The sequence below is a fragment of the Octopus bimaculoides genome, chromosome 4 (genome assembly GCF_001194135.2).
Source record: "Octopus bimaculoides isolate UCB-OBI-ISO-001 chromosome 4, ASM119413v2, whole genome shotgun sequence".
NCBI lineage: Eukaryota > Metazoa > Mollusca > Cephalopoda > Octopoda > Octopodidae > Octopus > Octopus bimaculoides.
The window spans coordinates 20,145,521-20,165,466 of NC_068984.1; the positions used below are offsets into that span (position 1 = coordinate 20,145,521).

The 19,946-nt window shown below is 35.2% G+C and overlaps 1 protein-coding gene across 1 annotated transcript in view; it reads right to left on the reverse strand.

The window, feature by feature from the left end:
* LOC106881541 (sec1 family domain-containing protein 1) overlaps positions 1–19,946 on the reverse strand; it is a 107,878-nt gene that overhangs the window by 16,907 nt on the left and 71,025 nt on the right. The window contains exons 17-18 of the mRNA XM_014931969.2: positions 16,906–16,985; positions 8,450–8,512 (exon numbers count right to left, since the gene is read on the reverse strand). Of these exons, the coding sequence (XP_014787455.1) occupies positions 8,450–8,512; positions 16,906–16,985 (143 nt within the window). The remainder of the gene's footprint in view (positions 1–8,449; positions 8,513–16,905; positions 16,986–19,946) is intronic.

Sequence of the window (19,946 nt, forward strand, 5' to 3'; positions counted from 1 at the left end):
TATAAACATCATTTAATGTTCGTTTCCATGCATGGCTTGGGGAGGAGCTGCCAAGGCCAGGAGTCACACCAGGTTTCAGAATTTGTTTTGGTATGGTTTCTACAGCTGGACGCTCTTCCTAATGCCAACCACTTTACAGAGTATACTGGGTGCATCTTACATGGCACCAGTGTGTGTGTGGAGGAGGGGGGGGGTAATAGGTACAGTCGTGATTCTGTGGTTAAGAAGCTTATTTTCCAACTATGTAGTCTCGGGTTCAGTCCTACTGTGGAGTTCCTTGGGCAAATGTCATCTACAAGGCCAGCCAAAGCCTTGTGATTGTATTTGGAAGATGGAAACTGTAAGAAAACTATCTTATATGTATGTGACTGTGTGTATGTGTGTAATAATGCTTAGCCATCATGTGATAATTGCCTGAAAACAGGTGAGGTTGGCAACAGGAATCCAGCTGTAAAAAAAAACTGCCTCAACAAATTCCATCTGACCCATGCATGCATAGAAAAGTGTACCTTAAATGATGACGATGATTATAACGTCACCTTCTACTGTCTGCCTTCTCCATTCAGTGAGATTGAACCCAAGACCACATGGTTAATAAAAGTGTATGTATATCTCATCATCATTTAACATCCATTGTCCATGCTGGCATGGGTTGGACGGTTTGACTGGACTGGCATGCTGGAAGGCATTTGACGAGATTTAGCATGTGGTCAATGTTTTAACACACCGTGGGACAATACATTGCACCAATATAACAATATTAATTTGGCAACCACTAATAAAGCACATTACACTACCTCTGGCATTCGAATACTATTTTTTCCACCTTGTTTCGCATATATGTGCTAACTCCGGTATATCTATCTATCTATCTATATATTACACCACCTGTCCTTGTCTGTTGTTTTTTTTGTAAATTCTCCCATATATATATATATATATATATATATAAACTCAATGATTGAAAGATATGTCACTGAAGATGCCTTTATATTTCAACACACAGGTATCAACAAAAAAGGGCTCTTTTGCTTTATTATCAGACCCTTTTGTGTGCTACTAAAAAAGATTCCCTTCAGCAATATTCACCAATTACAATCTTCACCATCATTAAATTCTTCCTTAAATCCATGGAATATGTCCAAAACTTAGAGACGGTATATCTCATTACATCACATTAAGTTGGATATTAATTCAAGTGATTAAGAAGGTTTCTTTAAAATTGACACAAGACAGTATGCTCTTTGATGATGATGGTGGCAGCAGTGGTTATGGCAGTGGTGTTACTTCCATTATCAGAGTTAGAGAACAGTGTCGACAATGATTGTGATGGTGATGATAAAACCAGTGTAGACAGACAATGTTATCTGCCCAACTAATGCAATGATAACCACTCTAATAAAACTAAGCTGATTCTTACTTCAGCAATACCTTTACTAAGAAAGCCGTTATCTGTTACATTGAAATCAGGTGGAGGAGAAATTCCTTATAATTCCTCACAGATCTTTTGGCAGAATACATTAACATGAGCGTATGGAGGTGGTTTATGAGCAGGAGATGTGAATTGTGTTTTATGAGTTTACTGTTTGGTTAGAATGAAAATATGTATAAACGAGAGAGAGAGAGAGAGGGAGAGAGAGGGGGGGGGGAGAAAATGTGTGTGTGTGTGTGTGTGTCTACATGTGAACATAGTTGTATATGATTATGAGTTTGCTATATAGCATGATTGACTCAGTGTGTGTGTGTGTGTGATGATAATGATGTTACATATATATCACCATAACATCTCATCACCGTTTTACATCTGCTTTCTATGCAGGCATGGGTTGGATGGACACACACATACGTTCACACACATACGTTCACACACATACGTTCACACACATCTGTGTGTGCATTTAGAGTGTGTGTCTAGGCTTGTGAATGTAATGATTGTGCACACTAAACCGAGGATATAATTATCAATGTGAATGATAAACAGAAAGGAGGAAGAGAGAGAGAGAAGTAAACAATCATTCAATAGGCTTTCAAGTGTTAAACAGTGTCCAAGTTGTTATAATAATGTGTCTCTTATATGTCTGTATTGAAGATGTTGATGATTAAACCAGCAGTGAGAAAAGAGGGAGTTTAGAAGATACCATAGGTAAATAATTGAAAACTATTAAAAATATTTCTTACATCACCACTACCATTACTATGGAACTAACCAGAAAAAAAGAAAACTGGTTTAAAATGGTGGAAATAATGACATAAGAGTCTTTAAATGCTTTTCATGATTCCTGGAAGAATAATATATTTATAGATAAAAATAATAAAATACTGATGGCAATTATGATTTTGAATTTAGAATGTCTCTTTCACTCTTTTCTTTCCTCTTACACAGGCAAACTTTTTCGTAATTTAAAACCTCATATCCTGGTCCTGTCATATAACAACCTAGTACACTTTTAGATTTCCTAATGTAGATTTTGATTAACAATTAACAAATTACGGAATCTTTTCATGCTTCAGCCTCCAAGGAGGACTTATCGTGTAGTCTTGTAGCCAGTTATATCTTGCAGTAATATTGGTTTCAAATTTTAGCACAAAGCCAGCAATTTTTGGTGGGGTGGTGAGTGGGAGTCGATTATATCAACCCCAGTGCTCAACTGGTGCTCATTCTATTGCCCCCTAAAGGATGAAAAGCAAAGTCAACCTCAGGGGAATTTGAACTCCCACCCATGCCAGCATGGAAGGCAGACGTTAAATGATGATGATGAAGAATACACAAATGAACAAGATGCTGCCTGTCATGCTAGTGACTCTGCCAGCTTCTTGCAGTAATACTGTGATTAATTCCTTCTCACCCAAACCCAGCCCTACCACAAAATGACTGTCTACTTGTAGAAGTCCTTGAGTTATTGAGACACAGCAGCCTATTTGCTATTTCCTATCAACAAATGGTTCCATTTCTGTTTACATTTATCTATCATCAGTTTTATGAAAGCAGCATGTATGCACAAACAAACAAACAAACAAACAAACAAACACACACACTATGGCAGTGCATCTTTCTATAATATGTCATTTACATGCATGATCTAGTCATGATATAAGACTGTCTTTATATGGTTGTTCAACAAAAAAAGACCCAGATGTAAAGTGGTTGGGGCTAGGAAGGGCATCCAACAATTAAAAAAAAAAAAGAATTATGCCAAGGTAGACATTATTGGAGCTTGATGAAGTCCTTGGACATATTGGAGCCTGTCTTTATATGGTTGTTCAACCTGCAAGAAACAGCAGCAAAATCTCACCCAAATTACACCCTACTTTCTTCAAAAAAGAAGGATATATTTGGTAATGTAATCCTAGATATCCTGTCTGAAAAAAAACAAAAAGAACTTCATGGTCAGATTTAGAAAGCCTTTGATTATAGGACCGCTTGATTTAGACAATGAAGAATCATCACTTCTTTAATAGTTGCATTTCAGTGGCAATTTCTGACTTGATCCACAGTGCATTTCTCTCACAGAAGAATAGGTGTACTACACTAAAGGATACCTGCACATAATGGCAACTCAAACAGGCCTCTCCAAGTAACAAACAACATTCCCATTTAAATCTTGTGTCAGAAATTAAGAGAAAGAAGTAACTGACCTAGAGGTCAATAAAGTTTTCTAATTTGAAAAGTAGAACAGGTTGACTCAGTACTGTACCATTCAGCAATACACATGGATTAATAACCCATTCTTTACATTATAAGACCAGCTTGTTTCCAGCTGACTATCTTAACTTCTTCCACCATCAATGCCTAGCTAGCATAGGCTTATTTAACCTATATCTTAGAGTCTCTTACACTTTTGATAGTCTTTAATGATTGCTTGGATATTATGCCTGTGTTGGTGTTGTAGTTTTCTTCTTTCTATTTGCTAGCCCAGAACTCCACTAACTTGTCTGGTCTCAAACCACTTAAATGGGCGACAGCTGTTGTCCTATGTTATAGACCACTTTTATTTTGAGTAAACAAGTTGTTACTCTTCTAACTTTAGTTGCATATTTTCTATAATGCAATTGATTCAGCTAACAATTTCTTTCTTATTTACTTGCAAATCCTGAACTATTAATAGCCTGTACTATGCAGATATCTTTAAATCATTCAAAATTCCAAATTATTTATAATTTACTATGTCTAAACAAGCCATTCACTGCCCTTCAACTCTTCATTCTGTCCTTTAATTTATATTCTCATTTATTACAATCTTCATTCTTGTCTTTTATATCTATATTCTTTACCCTAGCTACAGTCTTTCCTATTATAATATCCATATTGTCTACTTTTATTAAATAGCATTGTAGTTGTTGATGACATCAAGTAAAGTATGTTTGATACAGATTTGGTTTGGTAAGAGCCATGCACAAAATTCTTGACCATTAAGCCTCTTGGTAACTTTTGGGTGCCTTATTGCCATTATCTATGTCTTGCAGCTCCTAATTGTTTTCTCTTTTTCCCCTCACCCACCCATTTTCTCCAACTAAATGTGAGTAGCCATGCAGATCCCTCTGTAGGAATGTGCTGTCCCTTGACTCCAAAGTAATTCCCCTCATTCCCTAGCATGAAGCTGACCACCACCACCCCACCTCTCACAGAGCTCGTAGTCCTGCAAGCTGCATGGTGATCTCTATATTGCAGAAAGCACAAAAAAAAGGACCCAGATGTAAAGTGGTTGGAGTTAGGAAGGGCATCCAACAATTAAAAAAAAAAAAAGAATTATGCCAAGGCAGACATTGGAGCTTGATGACGTCCTTGGACATATTGGAGCCTGTAAAATTGTCCAACCCATGCCAGCATGAAACATGGACATTAAATGATGATGCAGACAGACAGTTGTCAAGCAGTGGCGGAAGACAAACATAAACACATACATACATATGTATATAGTGAACTACTGTTGGATGAAACCTCAACAAGCTGGCTTATCTATGTTAGTTCTCAATCTACAATGTGTGTGCGTGTGTGTCAGCGAAAGATATACACAATGGTGAGAAATTGCTAATAAATCATTGTACTAAAAAAAAAAAAAAGTACCAATACCCTGTGGTATTTCATCCTCCCCAGTTAGCAAGCACAGACATGCCACTTGTCATTGGATAATGCAATGAACCAAAGATTGGAACACTGAAAATCTATAACCAATGATGTTTATTCACAGAAACCTGATGTTAAAAAACTAAATAAAATAAGTGCTTTGTGAATTTAATTAATTGTGCTTTCCCCCAAAAATATGGAGACTTTGTACTGATGTTTGAACTCTTAATTTTTTTTTATTTAAACACTGAGAATTTTTCATTGTAACAAAAATAATGATGTAAAATTGTTAAATTAATTAGAGAACATAATTAGAAGGACAACATTTAATTAAGCAATATTTGTTCACTCAATTATATTTTCTACTTTGTTTCAAAATATAAGCATGAATTTGGTATCCAATCTGAGGTTAATTAAATAAATTTTTGTCCAATTTGATTATTGAAATTGTTTTAAATTATATAATTCCTGTTTCATTCGCTTTTTAATTATTTTGGTCTTTTTATTTTCTGTATTTTTATTAATTTAATTTTAGAAAGAAAATGGTAGAGTGACAAAGGAGTTAGACTACGGGGTTTTATATTGTAAGATGACATCCACTACAAAAGTTTTATAGTTTCCTTGAGCAGTTTATCATCACAATCAATATCATCTTTTAATGTCCACTTTTCCATGCTTGTATGGGTTGGACAGAATACTTGGAGGATTTTTTACAGCCAGATGCCCTTCCTGTTACCAACCCTCATCTGTTTCCAGGCAAGGTAACATTTCCTCATAAGCAGATAGGTTTTCATGGAAGACTGAATTGAAGGACACCGCTTACATAATGGTAACACTTGTTTACAGTTATTGAATGATATCAAAGCAAGGACACACACAAACTGATCAAACAACTGAATTTAATTCACATCAAACAGACATTTAGCATGCGCACACGCACACACACACACACACACACACACACACACACACTTTATTTATGGGTAAGAAGGTTACCAATGGTTTCACGCAGAGAGAAATCACTTGACAATTATCAAACCTGCCACATGGGGATGTTGGTATTCATTTCCATCTTAGATATGCCTAGGTATACTCCAAAGATTCAGCTCCTAGATGTGCCATAATCACTGTTTAGTTGCATATCATTTTAGTCTTTTTACTACTTCTTCCAAGTATGGTGCAATTGTTAAGGTTTTGAAGGAAAATCCTTAGTCATAGTTGATGTCCTTAGGTGTTGCTAGCAAAAGAGAAAAGGTGTTGCTGTTGTTTTGCCAAAGGTCAACCTCATGGAGCTGACTGCTGATCAATGACAGTCCAACCATGAACTTCTATCCTATTTTTACAAACAGTGTATCTAGGACTACATTATTTAATGTGTCCTCTAAGATGGCAGCATGTGATTTATGAGATATTTGGCAAGTGCTTGGAGACTGTCTTTAACTTGCTAGGAGAGAAGTGAAGGGATTTGGAAGGTGATAATTATAGCCTATTCTTACCCAGTGTCTAAGTATTTGATGTAGGATTTGATAGCTGAAGTGTAGCTATACCTGGGGAATAGTTAGAGGAAGTATCCATGATGTTATCTGAGTATGAGGCTATGTATATGGTTCATAGGGTTTAGGGAGAAGGTAAGGGGTCTATAATGTCACGTTTCTAACAGAGATTAGAAGGTCTTTACTAATTTAAACATTTGCACAATTAGCTGAAAGAAAACTGTTTTACTATCTGCAAATCATTCAACTTTTGAAATGGGGATTGTAAATATTTGTGATAGGTTGACAATGGCTTACTTAAGGGCTCAAAGCAATGTCTTTCTGGATTAGTAATTCATTCAGTACACAAATCATTCTGCCAAAACACTTAAGTTAGGAATCAAGTATCTAGGACAGTAATTGTTGATGGCCTGAAACAAGAATAGACTAATAGCTAAGTTGAATGTACAACAGCATGTCTATACTTGACCAAGTCCATTTATAACTTAAATTTACAACCATCTCTAATTAGGCTAATTAAATTACAAAATAATTTTCAATTACAGGAATGCAAAAACAAAATGAGAGCCACAATTGACCAACTAGTAAAAATTTCACTGCTAACTAAACGGTTCACAGTTCAAATACACTCCCAATCATTATTCAAGTCCCTGGCAAAATTAGTTAATCTTCAAAGACCAATTCTACCAAGATATAAATACATAACATCAGTGGGTACAACAGTATATTGTATATGTTAAATATGCTAAATAACTAACTAGTTTTGTTAGGTCACACATAAAATTATACAAGGTTTTAATTAAAATCAGGATGTGTTAAACAAGAGGTTTTGCATCACAGAAAACCGGAAATGGTCCTAGACAAGTTGGTATCAAAAAGAGTTAATGCGCAATTAAAACAAGAGTAATGGGAAGAGAGCAAAAAGAAAAGTTGAAACAGAAAATGTACCTTGAGCAAAAAAATAATAATAATATAGTGAGTGAGATATTTTGATCTTAAAAGAGGCAGAGAGACAAAATTCAACATCTGAAGATTAGTAGGAAATGGAAGATATGGTCAAGGTTGGAATATGAGTCATTGATATTAGCAAAAACAAGGAAGAAGTTCTCAGGACATTTTAGTGTTAGTCTTGTTTGTCCATTCTAGAGTAGAACGGAAAGTCTTATAAATTTATTTACATCAACTGGTACACTTTTTACACGACTTGCTTGACTATGCATGGAGAATTTGTCAATAGAGAAAAGAAACGTTTAAAAATAGATGAGGTTTCTAGTTGTTGTAAGAAAGTTTATAATGATTACATCATCATTGTCATTTAACATCTGTTTTCCATGCTAGCATGGGTTGAGCAGTCTAACAGGAGCTGGTAAGGCCAGAATTAATTCATTCTAAACATACAACTTTATCAAGAAAACGTGAACACTAAAATTACTGTATTTGACAGCATAAAAGACACATAGACATAGTAAACACACCCCAATTTCAGCAGCTCATATTCAGTTTTAGTTTAGGCCCAACTTTGTATACAGGATTTAGTGAAACATTTTTTTTTTTATAAATGTGTTCTATATGCCATCAAATCATCATCGTTTAACATCCGCTTTCCATGCTAGCATGGGTTGGACGATTTGACTGAGGACTGGTGAACCAGATGGCTACACCAGGCTCCAATCTGATTTGGCAGAGTTTCTACAGCTGGATGCCCTTCCTAATGCCAACCACTCCGAGAGTGTAGTGGGTGCTTTTACATGCCACTGGCACGAGGGCCAGTCAGGCGGTACTGGCAACGGCCACGCTCCAAATGGTGTTTTTTACGTGCCACCTGCACAGGAGTCAGTCGTTCGAATATGATAACAAAAAGCTGAAGACAATAATTTAATGAAAAACTTACCCAATAGTCTTGGTTCCACCACCACCATACTGAGCAGGGCCTACAGAGATCTTTGTATAGGCTCTATTGGAGAGACAAAATATGTAAAGTTAGACATGAATTTTTACAGAAGAAAAAATACTTGATAAAATAATACTGAAATAATGAATTACGGTCAAATATTAAAAATTAATCAGTTTGATTGAAAAATCAATTATTATGAAATACAAAACATAGTACTTACTAAAAAATGAAAGTGATTTGAAAAAAAACCCCACAGATCAACTAAAGCCTAGTAAATGAAATTTGATCGATAGAACAGTGCAGGAACCCATCTATTCTTAGGTGGAGGACTGAAGCTATCACTCAGTTAAATGCCACCACTTGGCCTTGGGTACTTTGAATGGAGTGTACTCTATTTCAAGCATTTTAGCAGGGTTTCTGATTTTGAGGATAATTTCTTTTGGCCACTCTTAGAGGCTCTGAAAAGGATCATGCATGCTACATTTCATCCTACCCCTCTCAGAGGACCTGGAAAGGGTTATAAGGCTTTCCACTTCTAAGTCCCATAAAAAATAATAGCATATGTGGAAGTGGGTGAAATAATGTAAATAACAAAGAAATTTTTGAAAGATACAAAATTTTATTTTGAGTATCTTCTAAGAGTTAAAAAAGTAAATATACAATAGAGGCTGCATATTGTGTCTACTGTGGATGGGACAAAGCCTTTTTGGATAACAATAACTGACAAATAATGTCACTAATTTTGGAAGCAATAAGTGGTTGATAACATTAACCATGGTTATAATGAGCAGATTCCAATGTATCTCATAAATAAATGGTATTCACAACAAAAAGATGCATTCATAAGCAACAGATAGCACAGATGGCTGCAATTCATTCTAAAGGCATTGATATCTTATTCTAATATCATCATTGTTATTTGATATTCATGTCCATGTTAGCATGGGTTTGACTATTTGATAAAAAGGAATATAAAGCAAAAGAAATGAATGATCATGATCATGCAAGGAAAATGAACTGTGGAGGACATGTAACTATTGCAGATAAGGCATTGGACTACCAGCTTAGGAAGAATATAGTCCATCAGATTCAGTGTAGAGATTTCACTAGAGATCTGTAAGCAAGAAACTAAAAATTCTAATTTTTTCAGTTTACATATAAAGTGAATTTCTGTGTTTCATGTAATAGTTGGTTTTACTTTATTTTTTATTAATTTATTGAGAAATTTGCTGAAAGCATCGAGATGGATTTTACTATTTTAGATTTTAAAAATATGCTATTCTTTGTGTAATTTTGAGAGACATTATACTCATATCAACAATATAATCCCATAACTTCACAGCAATAGCACGTTAATGCATGGTTTCTATAAACAAAATGTTTGATTCATCTATAATATAATTTCACTTGGAAAAAAACAGCAAATAATTACATTCTTCTTATAAATGTTTTTAAATGCCATTTTTCTTACAAACAAATGTAGGATGTTTGTTCAAATTTGAATATACTGTTTTGATATCAGTTTTTCAATGGTAGCACCAATGGGATGTTGTATTATTGGAACCTTTTAATAATTCTCATAGTAGTCAGCAATCAAACACCCTAACATCACAGTAATGGATAATGGTGTCTCAAAGTGAATTATCTGAATCATTGATGCAAAGGTTTTCATAAAATGGATGACAATTGGCAGCCAGCCCCTCAACTGTGAAATAGTCATGGTATCTATTTTCTTTTTTGATGATTGATTGATGCTCATCCCTCACAGAGACCACAATAGCAAGAACAATATTTGGAGCTGTGGTCCCAACTTTAATTCACCACTGATTGCAACAAACCTCTGGTTTCAATATCTTTTTCTGACACTCCTTTAAAAGGGTCATATAACCCCTTGCCTAAATACAATTAAACCAAAAAATGCATAGATTATTATATAATCACCAGAAGCAGATTTCAGCTTCAGTACTCCTCTTAACTTCTGAACCAACATTCCATCTAAATAAAACTTATCAAGGAAAAATTATGGAAGTATTCCATTATGCTATAAATAAGAGCAAACATCGTTTCATTAATTATCTAATTTCCTACGACAATTTCTGCACTAGTGCCTCTACTAATGCAATAAGGAAATTACTATTAGAAAATTTGTTATAAGAATAAAATATTAGCAGACTAAATAACAATCACTTATGACTTCTACATGAGCTGTATATGTGTGTGTGTTTGGATGTAAGTATCAAGAATGAAGAGATGCAGGGTAGCAGATAGGATGAAAATAAGTCTGATATTGGGCAATTAGTGTTATGCTTGGATAGCTAATTAAATTATAATTTTCACTAATTATTAAATAATTTATTTTTGGTTTTAGTCATTGGACAGCAACCAGGCTGGGTATCTCCTTGAATGGTTTAGTCAAACAAATTGTCCCCAGTACTTATTTTTTAAAAATCTAATACATATTCTATCAGTTTCTTTTGCTGAATCACTAAACCATGGAGACATAAACAAACCAACAGCAGTTGTCAAGTGGTGGTTGTGGACCAACACCAATACACACATACAATCATCATTATCACCATTTTACATCTGTTCTCTTTGCTGGTATGGATTGGACAGTTTGACAGGAGATGGTGAGCCAGAGGTCTCTGCCAAGCTCCAATATCTGCTTTAACATAGTTTTTAATGCCAATCAATTTACAGAGTGTACTTGTTTTGTATATTTATATATGCTGGTATGAGTTGGACGGTCTGACACGGAGCTGGTTAGCAGGGAGCTGTCCAGACTCCAAATGTCTGTTGTGACATGGTTTCTATGGCTGGATGCCCTTACTAATGGCAACCACTTAAAAGTGGAGTGGTTGGTGTTAGGAAGGGTATTCAGCTGTAGAAACCAGCAGCTCTCCAGCTTACCAATTTAAGTCAAACCGTCCAACCCATGCCAGCATGGAAAGCAGACACTAAATGATGATGATATATCGGTGCCACATAAAAAGTACCCAGCACACACTGTTAAGTGGTTGACATTAGAAAGGGCATCCAGCCATAGAAACCATGCCACAACAGACAATTGTAGTCTGAACAGCTCCCTGCTAGCCAGCTCCATTTCAAACCATCCAACCCATGCCAGCATGGAAAGCTAATGTTAAATAATGATTATATATTATACACACACACACACACACACACACACACACACGCTCACGCTCAACAGGCTTCCACACAGTTTCCATCAACTAAATTCACACATAAAGCAATTGTCGGCTCCAGATTTATAGTAGAAGACACTTGCCTAAGAAGCCATGCAGTGGAACTGAACCTGAAATCACATGGTTACAATGCAGCCATTTCCTTCAATAGTCAGCAACCAAAGTTTAGTTGGGGGCAGCCATGCCAAACAAGGCTGAAACTTACACAGGTGTTGGGGTGGGGGATATATGTTTTCAAGTCTTTGTCAGAATTCAGAAATGTCTTTAACACATCACACTATTTCAGGAGACAGTATTATAAGCATTATAAATACACAAGCATGTACTGACATGTTTTAAAGTACAAGGCTGAATATCATACAATCCATAAGGCCAGTGGGGGACCATAAAAGATTTTAATGTTCAAGTAGTGATTACAAAGAATCTACACTCATTGCCTTCACGTGAATCATTGGCAGGTTTAAAACTGGTAAAAAAAAAAGCTAACAAAAATTAATCTGAGCAAATAAGGGAGCCTCTATTAAGATGATCAATCCACTAGAAATAGCAAGAAATCTTCACTCAAGTCACTCCCTACTGTCTTTAAAACAAAAGGCATCTTGGTAAGTGTGTAGATGAAGATCTGGCATGAATATTTATGTGTATGCGTGTATGTGTATACACACATACATCATCATTGTTTTAACATCCACATTTTCCATATTTGCATGACAGAGTTTATTGAGGAAGATTTTCTACAGATGGATGCCCTTCCTATCACCAACCCTCATCCGTTTCCAAGCAAGGTAATATTTAACCATGGCCAGACATGCTTTCACAGAATACTAGAAATGAATGACTGCTTGTGTGATGGTGAGACATCACATGATGTCAAAAGAAGCATTCACACATATACTGCAAGGTTTTTTCATTTTCCATCTACCAAATTCATTCAAAAGGCTTTGGTCAGTCTAGGGCTATGATGGAAGACACTTGCCCAAGGTTCCATGCAGTGAACCTGGAATCATGTGGTTGGTAAGCCAACTTCTTATCCATACTGCAGTCATGCATATGAGTGGTGTGTGTGTCTGTGTGTGTGTGTGTGTGTGTGTGCGCAAAAAAATATCAGTAACATTATTTCAGCATATGCTTTTGCTTTTCCATGCTTGCATGGCTCAGACAAAATTTGGTGGCAGATTTTTTTTCAACAGCCAGTTGCTCTTCTCATCACCAACCTTCACCTGTTTTCAAGCAAGTAGATTTTTCTCCTAGCTCTTCAAATATGAACAGCACAATAACCAAACATGTTTTCATGGAAGATTGCAAACAAATGCTTGCATAATGATGTTTGTTTACAATTACCATGCAATATCAACACAAGGAGACATCAACACACACATATATATGTGTGTGTATGTATGCAGGACAAGCCTTTTATAGTTCCTGTTTTGCCAAGTCCACTCATAAACCTATGATTGGCCCAGAGCTATAGAAGACAATTGCCCAAGATGCTGTACAGTAGGACTGAACCCCAAACCATTAGGCTGTGAAACTAACTTCTTAGCCATACAGCTACATGTGTGTGTGTGCGTGGCAATACACTTACACACACGAATATATATATATATATATACACACACACAAACACACACACAAACAAACATATGTGTACATTTATGTCTATATGTATGTGTAGAGATGCATTTGTATATATACATGGAATTCGGTTTATTCTTGTGTTTATATCTGTAAATACATACATATATACACACACAGACGTGTGTGTGTGTGTGTGTGTGTGTGTACATATATGTATTTTATGTGAATACCTATGTTCATGTATGCATGTATGTATATAATTATACAAAACTGGCCTAATACAAAATTATCTTATTTGAACCTCACCAACCAACACCCACCCCACCACCTGACCTTACCTTACCCACACTACCACTATTTGGCTTCTCTCAGATGCACCACTCCCACTAGAAAAGTCACAGTGACCTATGTCTGCATCACTGCATACACACACACACACGCATACACACTTAGTCTGCCATGCTAATCTACTCCTTACACGACCAACGAAATCATATGTGGATTTATTACATAGCATCAATGTGAAAAGATAAGTTTAATTCCTTCCAAAAATGTGTTGGCACATGTTTGCCAATGTATAAAGCAGTGCACTCAATATGGCAACAATTCATTTTTTTGTGTAAAACTGTTTTGTTCTCTGGAGCATAGAGTGATCTAAATGTGTCTACAGAGAAACTTGGCTCCTTCACACTTAACAAGAGGGACTTAGTATAAAACTTGTCATCGCTGTTTAAAATAGGTGACAGCTCTGAAGAAGAGGACAATGCAGTTTGCTCCTCTTTATTTTTTTAAGAAGCTAGTTACCCTGCTGTCACCATAGACGTCATCATTCCATTGAAATACTCCCCCCCCCCGCGCTAATTGTGTGGGGGGAGGGATTGTAGAATATGTGTAAAGGAAAACATTAACTTAAAGGAGAAACAAATTAATGCACTAAAATATTATAATCTTTTTTCCTTTTACTTGCTTCAGTGATTGGATTGCAGCCTTGAAGGGTTTAGTCAAACAAATTGACTCCAGTACTTCGTTTTGTAGTGTGCTACTTATTCCATCAGTCTCTTTCACTAATCCCTGAGTTATAAGGATGTAAACAAACCAACACCAGTTGTCAAGCAGTGAAGGGAACACAAAAACACACACACACACAATGGACTTCCACACAGTTTCCATCTATCAAATCCACTCACAAGGTATTTATCAGCCTTGGGCTATGGTAGAAGACACTTGTCCAAGGTGTCACACAGTGGAACTGAACCCAAAACTGTATGGTTACAAAGCATGCTTTTTAACCATACTGTTATGCCAGCACCATAAAAGGTGATTTTCTAAAATCTTTGGTCATAAGAAATGAAAATCAATATATAAAAAAGAAGCTAAATGCCTGACAGTGTTTTGTCTTCTATCTCAACTTTCAGAATTCAAATCAACCTTGGTTTGACTTTGTCATCTGTCTGGGAACCATAAAACAACTGCAAGTACCTTTAGTTGCTTATATACACTTCCCAGTAACAATTGCTCTCATGCCTTACCAGAAGAAATCAATATTTATAAACATATATAACAACTATATATCATTTAATGACAGAAGACTCAGAAAATAATATTTTGATTATGTAAAATGTAATAGAGAGGAGCATAACATTTTATAAATCAGTTTGTTTTTTTAGGAATTACAGTCAGGATATAAAAGATGTGGTTTAAATATAATTTTCCCTTATTTTTGCAGCAGTTGGGTGATTCCAAGCTAAACTGACATAAAATCATTTCTCAAAAGCATGTTAGATTTGAACAAGTCTCTTCCTTATTTTTTTCTTGTCGGCCCTATTGCTACTTCTTTCTTTCTTCTCAGTCCTAATGCTGCTTATTTCACTTAACTTTGCAATACTGACATGGCATCATCAATAATGTAGCCAGCAGAGCAGAAAGTTCAACTATGGAGTAACAATGTATAACATGAAATTGCTGTCATAAGCTGCATACAGTACAAGTATTCTTAATTCGTTTATCTTTTTATGGTTTTTTGATCGGTCAAAACTGGTATTTTGAATATACTCTTTTACTTGTTTCAGTCATTTGACTATGACCATGCTGGAGCACTGCCTTTAGTTGAGCAAATCAACCCCAGGACATTCTTTGCAAGCCTAGTACTTGTTTTAACGGTTTCTTTTGCTGAACCGCTAAGTTATGGGAATGTAAACGCACCACCATCGGTTGTCAAGCGATGTTGGGGGGACAAACACTGGCACACACATACACACACATACATACATATATACGACAGGCTTCTTTCAGTTTCCGTCTACCAAATCCACTCACAAGGCTTTGGTCGACCCGAGGCTATAGTAGAAAACACTTGCCCAAGGTGCCATGCAGTGGGACTGAACCCAGAACCATGTGATTGGTAAGCAAGCTACTTACCACACAGCCACTCCTGCGCAGTGCAATAATAAAGCTATTATTTCTTCAAAACTAGATTTTATATATAAAAAATAATAATAATTCCACTGGAAATAAAGATAGCAAAACTTCTTTAAAAAAAAAATTCTACAAAAAAGACCAAACTAGAATTTTAGTCTGTTAAAAGAAGGCAAATTTAGATGACAGTCCTGCTGTGAATGCACTATCTTATCTTTTAGCAAGTATTTTTTTTTATATATATATAAAATGGCAATGCTCGAGCATAGCCTCATCCTCCAGCTGGAACCAGAAAAAGATAAAGGATATTGTGAAAGAAGTTTGCTTCCAAATTACATGGATTTAGGTTCAGTCCATGTGCAAGTACCTTATGCTATAGCCCCAGACCAACCAAAGCCTTGTGAGTAGCTTTGGTAGGCAAAAACTAAAAGAAGCCTGTCGTGTGCGTGCGTCTCTCTCTCTCCTTCTTTTGACATTGCATGATTGTTGTAAATGAATGTCATTCATTTCCTATATTCAGCAAAAACATGCCTAGCCATGGGGAAATATTACCTTATTTGGAAACAGGTAAGAGTTAGTGACAGGAAGGGCATCTGGTCATAGAAAATCTGCCTCAAGCTTTGTCTGGCCCAAGTGATGATGGCAATTTCACATCACGTCCACGTTTTTTTTTTTGTTTGTTTCTAAGCTAACAATGTTTAAGAAATACATAGAATCAGATAAGACTCTTTCACAAACTTGTATCACCTTAAAAAAGAAAAGTAAAAATCTAGGCCTTGTAGACCACCACTAACCCTAATGAACAGCCTCAATTTTGATGACATTAATAAGGCCAAAATTATATAATTAACAAATGAACTACCTGAAAGTAAAAGAAATAATCTTTCACGCTCAGAATTGCTGAACTAAGGAATAAACTACTAGCTGTCGAAACACTACATCCTTTAAAACTTCCATGCTTCCTGAAATTTGCCAACAGTACCCCTAGTGCCCCACCACACATTTCTTCTTCCCCCACCTCTTTTTTTCAGAGACTTTTTCAAAGTTCCTGTGCATATTCTATGTATTGTTCATGCAATTTTGGTTACTTTTCCTGATGAGTTGCAGTGCACCTGAGCACTGTATACAATAAAGACATTAGATTAAATTTAATTGTTATATCACCTGCTTTTAAGATCGGCTATTCCAGATGTAATAATAAAACAAAAGTTGATATTTTTTTTTTTTTTTTTTTTTTAAAAAGGTACTACTTACTTCCATCTGCGGATATACTGAATTGGTGAAATATCAAGGTTGCTGGCTTTAAAAGCCATACAATACTGGTCCAGTTCGGCCTGAAACATAAAATGTAGCGAAATTTCACTTAAAGATAAAATGGTTTTAAAATATTTCTTAAAATACACATAAGAAAAAGGATTTAAGCTAATATGGATTATCCATAAGAATTGTAATGAGCACCAATGATTATTACTATTATAATTATTAAATGGTCTATGAGATTAAGAGCTGTGGAATAAAATGTTTTGCAATATCTATTCTGGCTCCTGACATTCTGAGTTCAATCCCAATTGGGTTAACTTTGCCCTTTATCTTTTCAGAGTCAAAATAATGTACTGGGATTGATACAACTAATTAACCCACTCCACAACAATTTTCAGGCCTTGTGTCTATGTTATAAATAATTACTAAACAGTGTGCAGAAACAATGGGAACATCTGTACACCTTTAATTTAAAGCTAAACAACAACTAAATCACAATTGCAGCATGGAAGATGTTTGTAAGCCATTCAATAACACTCAAAAACCGTTAGCTTCACTTCAACATTTGAATTTCATTTATGTCAAAATGAAATCCTCCAATAAAACTCTTTTAAAAGAAATACTCCCTTTCAAGGTCTGATCATGAGATATATCATGGCAGCAATTATGAGCATTAAATAAATGCATAAAATTAAAAGGTTAAAAATCATATAAAGTCTACTTGATTTAACTTGGTATAAAAGCCATGTTTCTATAGAGTAGACTGGGAGTAGAGTTGTATGTATGTCAAAAAATGTAGAATATTGCAGCTAAATGGTCTCCTATTAGCAAATACACTAGTATTCACTTCGTAACATCCATCAGATGCCAAAGACTTTTTGTGGTACTAGCATGCATATTTACTGAAGTAAAGTCAACAACTAGAGCTTGGTGATTGGCAACTGGCCAGGGATTACTATGGAAGAAAGCAAAAGTGTTGGAAACTTTGGTTACAAACCAAAACAGAAACAGGATGTTACGTCAGAACATACAGGTAAGTGAGTAGACACAGTTGAAACAGACTTAGACGCACACACAAAAAAAAGTTGGAGAGACAGGGACAGGTAAAGCTTTCTTCCCCAGTAGTACAAGTAAACAAACTTTTTTTAATGGAAATTGTTACAGGAATTTAATCAAAATACCAGAGAAAGAGAACAAAAATGGCAGTCAGACAGATATACAATTGTAGTTCAAATAAATAAATAAGGATGCCTCTACATGGTCACTCAACTTGCAATAAATACCAACCAAATTTCCCTCAAATTATATCCTACAGACAAAATATATATATATATATATATATATAGATGTAAGAGGTGATGACTGAAATCCTTCAAAGAGATTTCAAAAAACCAAGTCCGCCAATACAGTCCAAGTAAAGAATATATATGAAAATATATATTCAGTATTTGCAAAAGCAGTAAATGAAGTATAAGGAAATCTTTAATTCAATTCATAATCCAAGTTGGTACAGAACCAATATACATTCTACAAATTGTTTCAGAGTCTAATTAATTCCAAAGACAAAAAACTCTTCATGAAATAAAAATTAGATTCTTCGTCAGGAATTACATATATATATGTAAAATATAGTATAATTATAAACAAGGCAAATTTTAGCCATTTCTCTGCAGACTGAAAAAATGAACAGCCTTAATCGATTTTCAAACCTTATTGGGTTCTCATCAGAGGTTTCTACATCATTCTGACAGTCTCCAGAGAAACAAACAGCCCAACTACTGTTTATATACTCAACAAATGCAGCAGTTACTCTATGAAGGAATCCCTAATTTGCATACCGAAAGTGTTTAACACTATAAATACCAGTGGCCTGTCAACGGGGATCTTAGTTCACACAGTATCAAGATATGATATCATACATATGTAACATATGGTATAATTATAAACAGGGCAAATTTTAGCTATTTCTCCACAGACAGTACAATGTAGTCTGTAATAATCTATGCTTGGAAAGACAAGCTGGTTATGACTAGAATGTCTGATCAAAAGTCTTCTGGTTCCGAGTTGACCTAGAGCTAAATAACAACAAGTGGATAATAAAAATAAAAACACAGTAAATCTTCAGTCCTTAGATCTAAAATGAAAAAGGCCAAGAATATTATTACAATGGAGATAAAGAATTAGATTTTAATCCAAACTCAATCATTACTTGATATGAGTATAAATTGAAACATTATCTTTTAAACTACAGTAAGAAACAATCTTGTTCTGAAAATATTCCAGATACTCACAGTATGAGTTTAATTTGTTTCATGACCAAGCTTGTCCTATGATTTACTCAGTTTACAAATCAATTCTCCCCATTGAAATTAACTAAAATATAATTAATCCGTTCCAGCCCCACCAAAAACCAATCAAAAGTAATTTTTTATAGGTTTTAAAACAGAAAAGGTGTAGTTACAAGTAAAATGACAATTATAAAAAAGGGAATGCAAAAGAAATACATAAACTGGTTTTATTAACTGAATTACCTTAAAGATGGGATGGTTTGTGTGCTTGTACTGTGGATTTCTGCTCATACTTCAAGACAAAAATTCGCACGGGTCTCGGCTCGTACAGCAAATTATTCATACAATGGGGCCCTCATACTGTGAGATTCTATTGTACTTTGAAATTGCAATGTTTCAGACCCTAGGTCTGTTCAATCATGGGCCAATGTGGGGCTATACAACAACTCTATTTCTAATACCTGATACATGTGATTAAAAAATTAAACAAAAGTGCCAAACTATCATTAATAACTTTATGATTAAAACAAAAACCTACATTTGTGAGATTCATGGAAAATATGCCAATGGTTAAACAACAATGGCCAAAAGACTTAACTATGTATGATATATTTTGTAGCTAGCAGAAAGAATGTAAATAGTAATAATAATAATAATAATGGTTTCAAATTTTGCCACAAAGGCAGCCATTTGGAGGAGGGTACTAGTCGATTGCATCAACCCCAGTGTTTCACTTGTACTTAATTT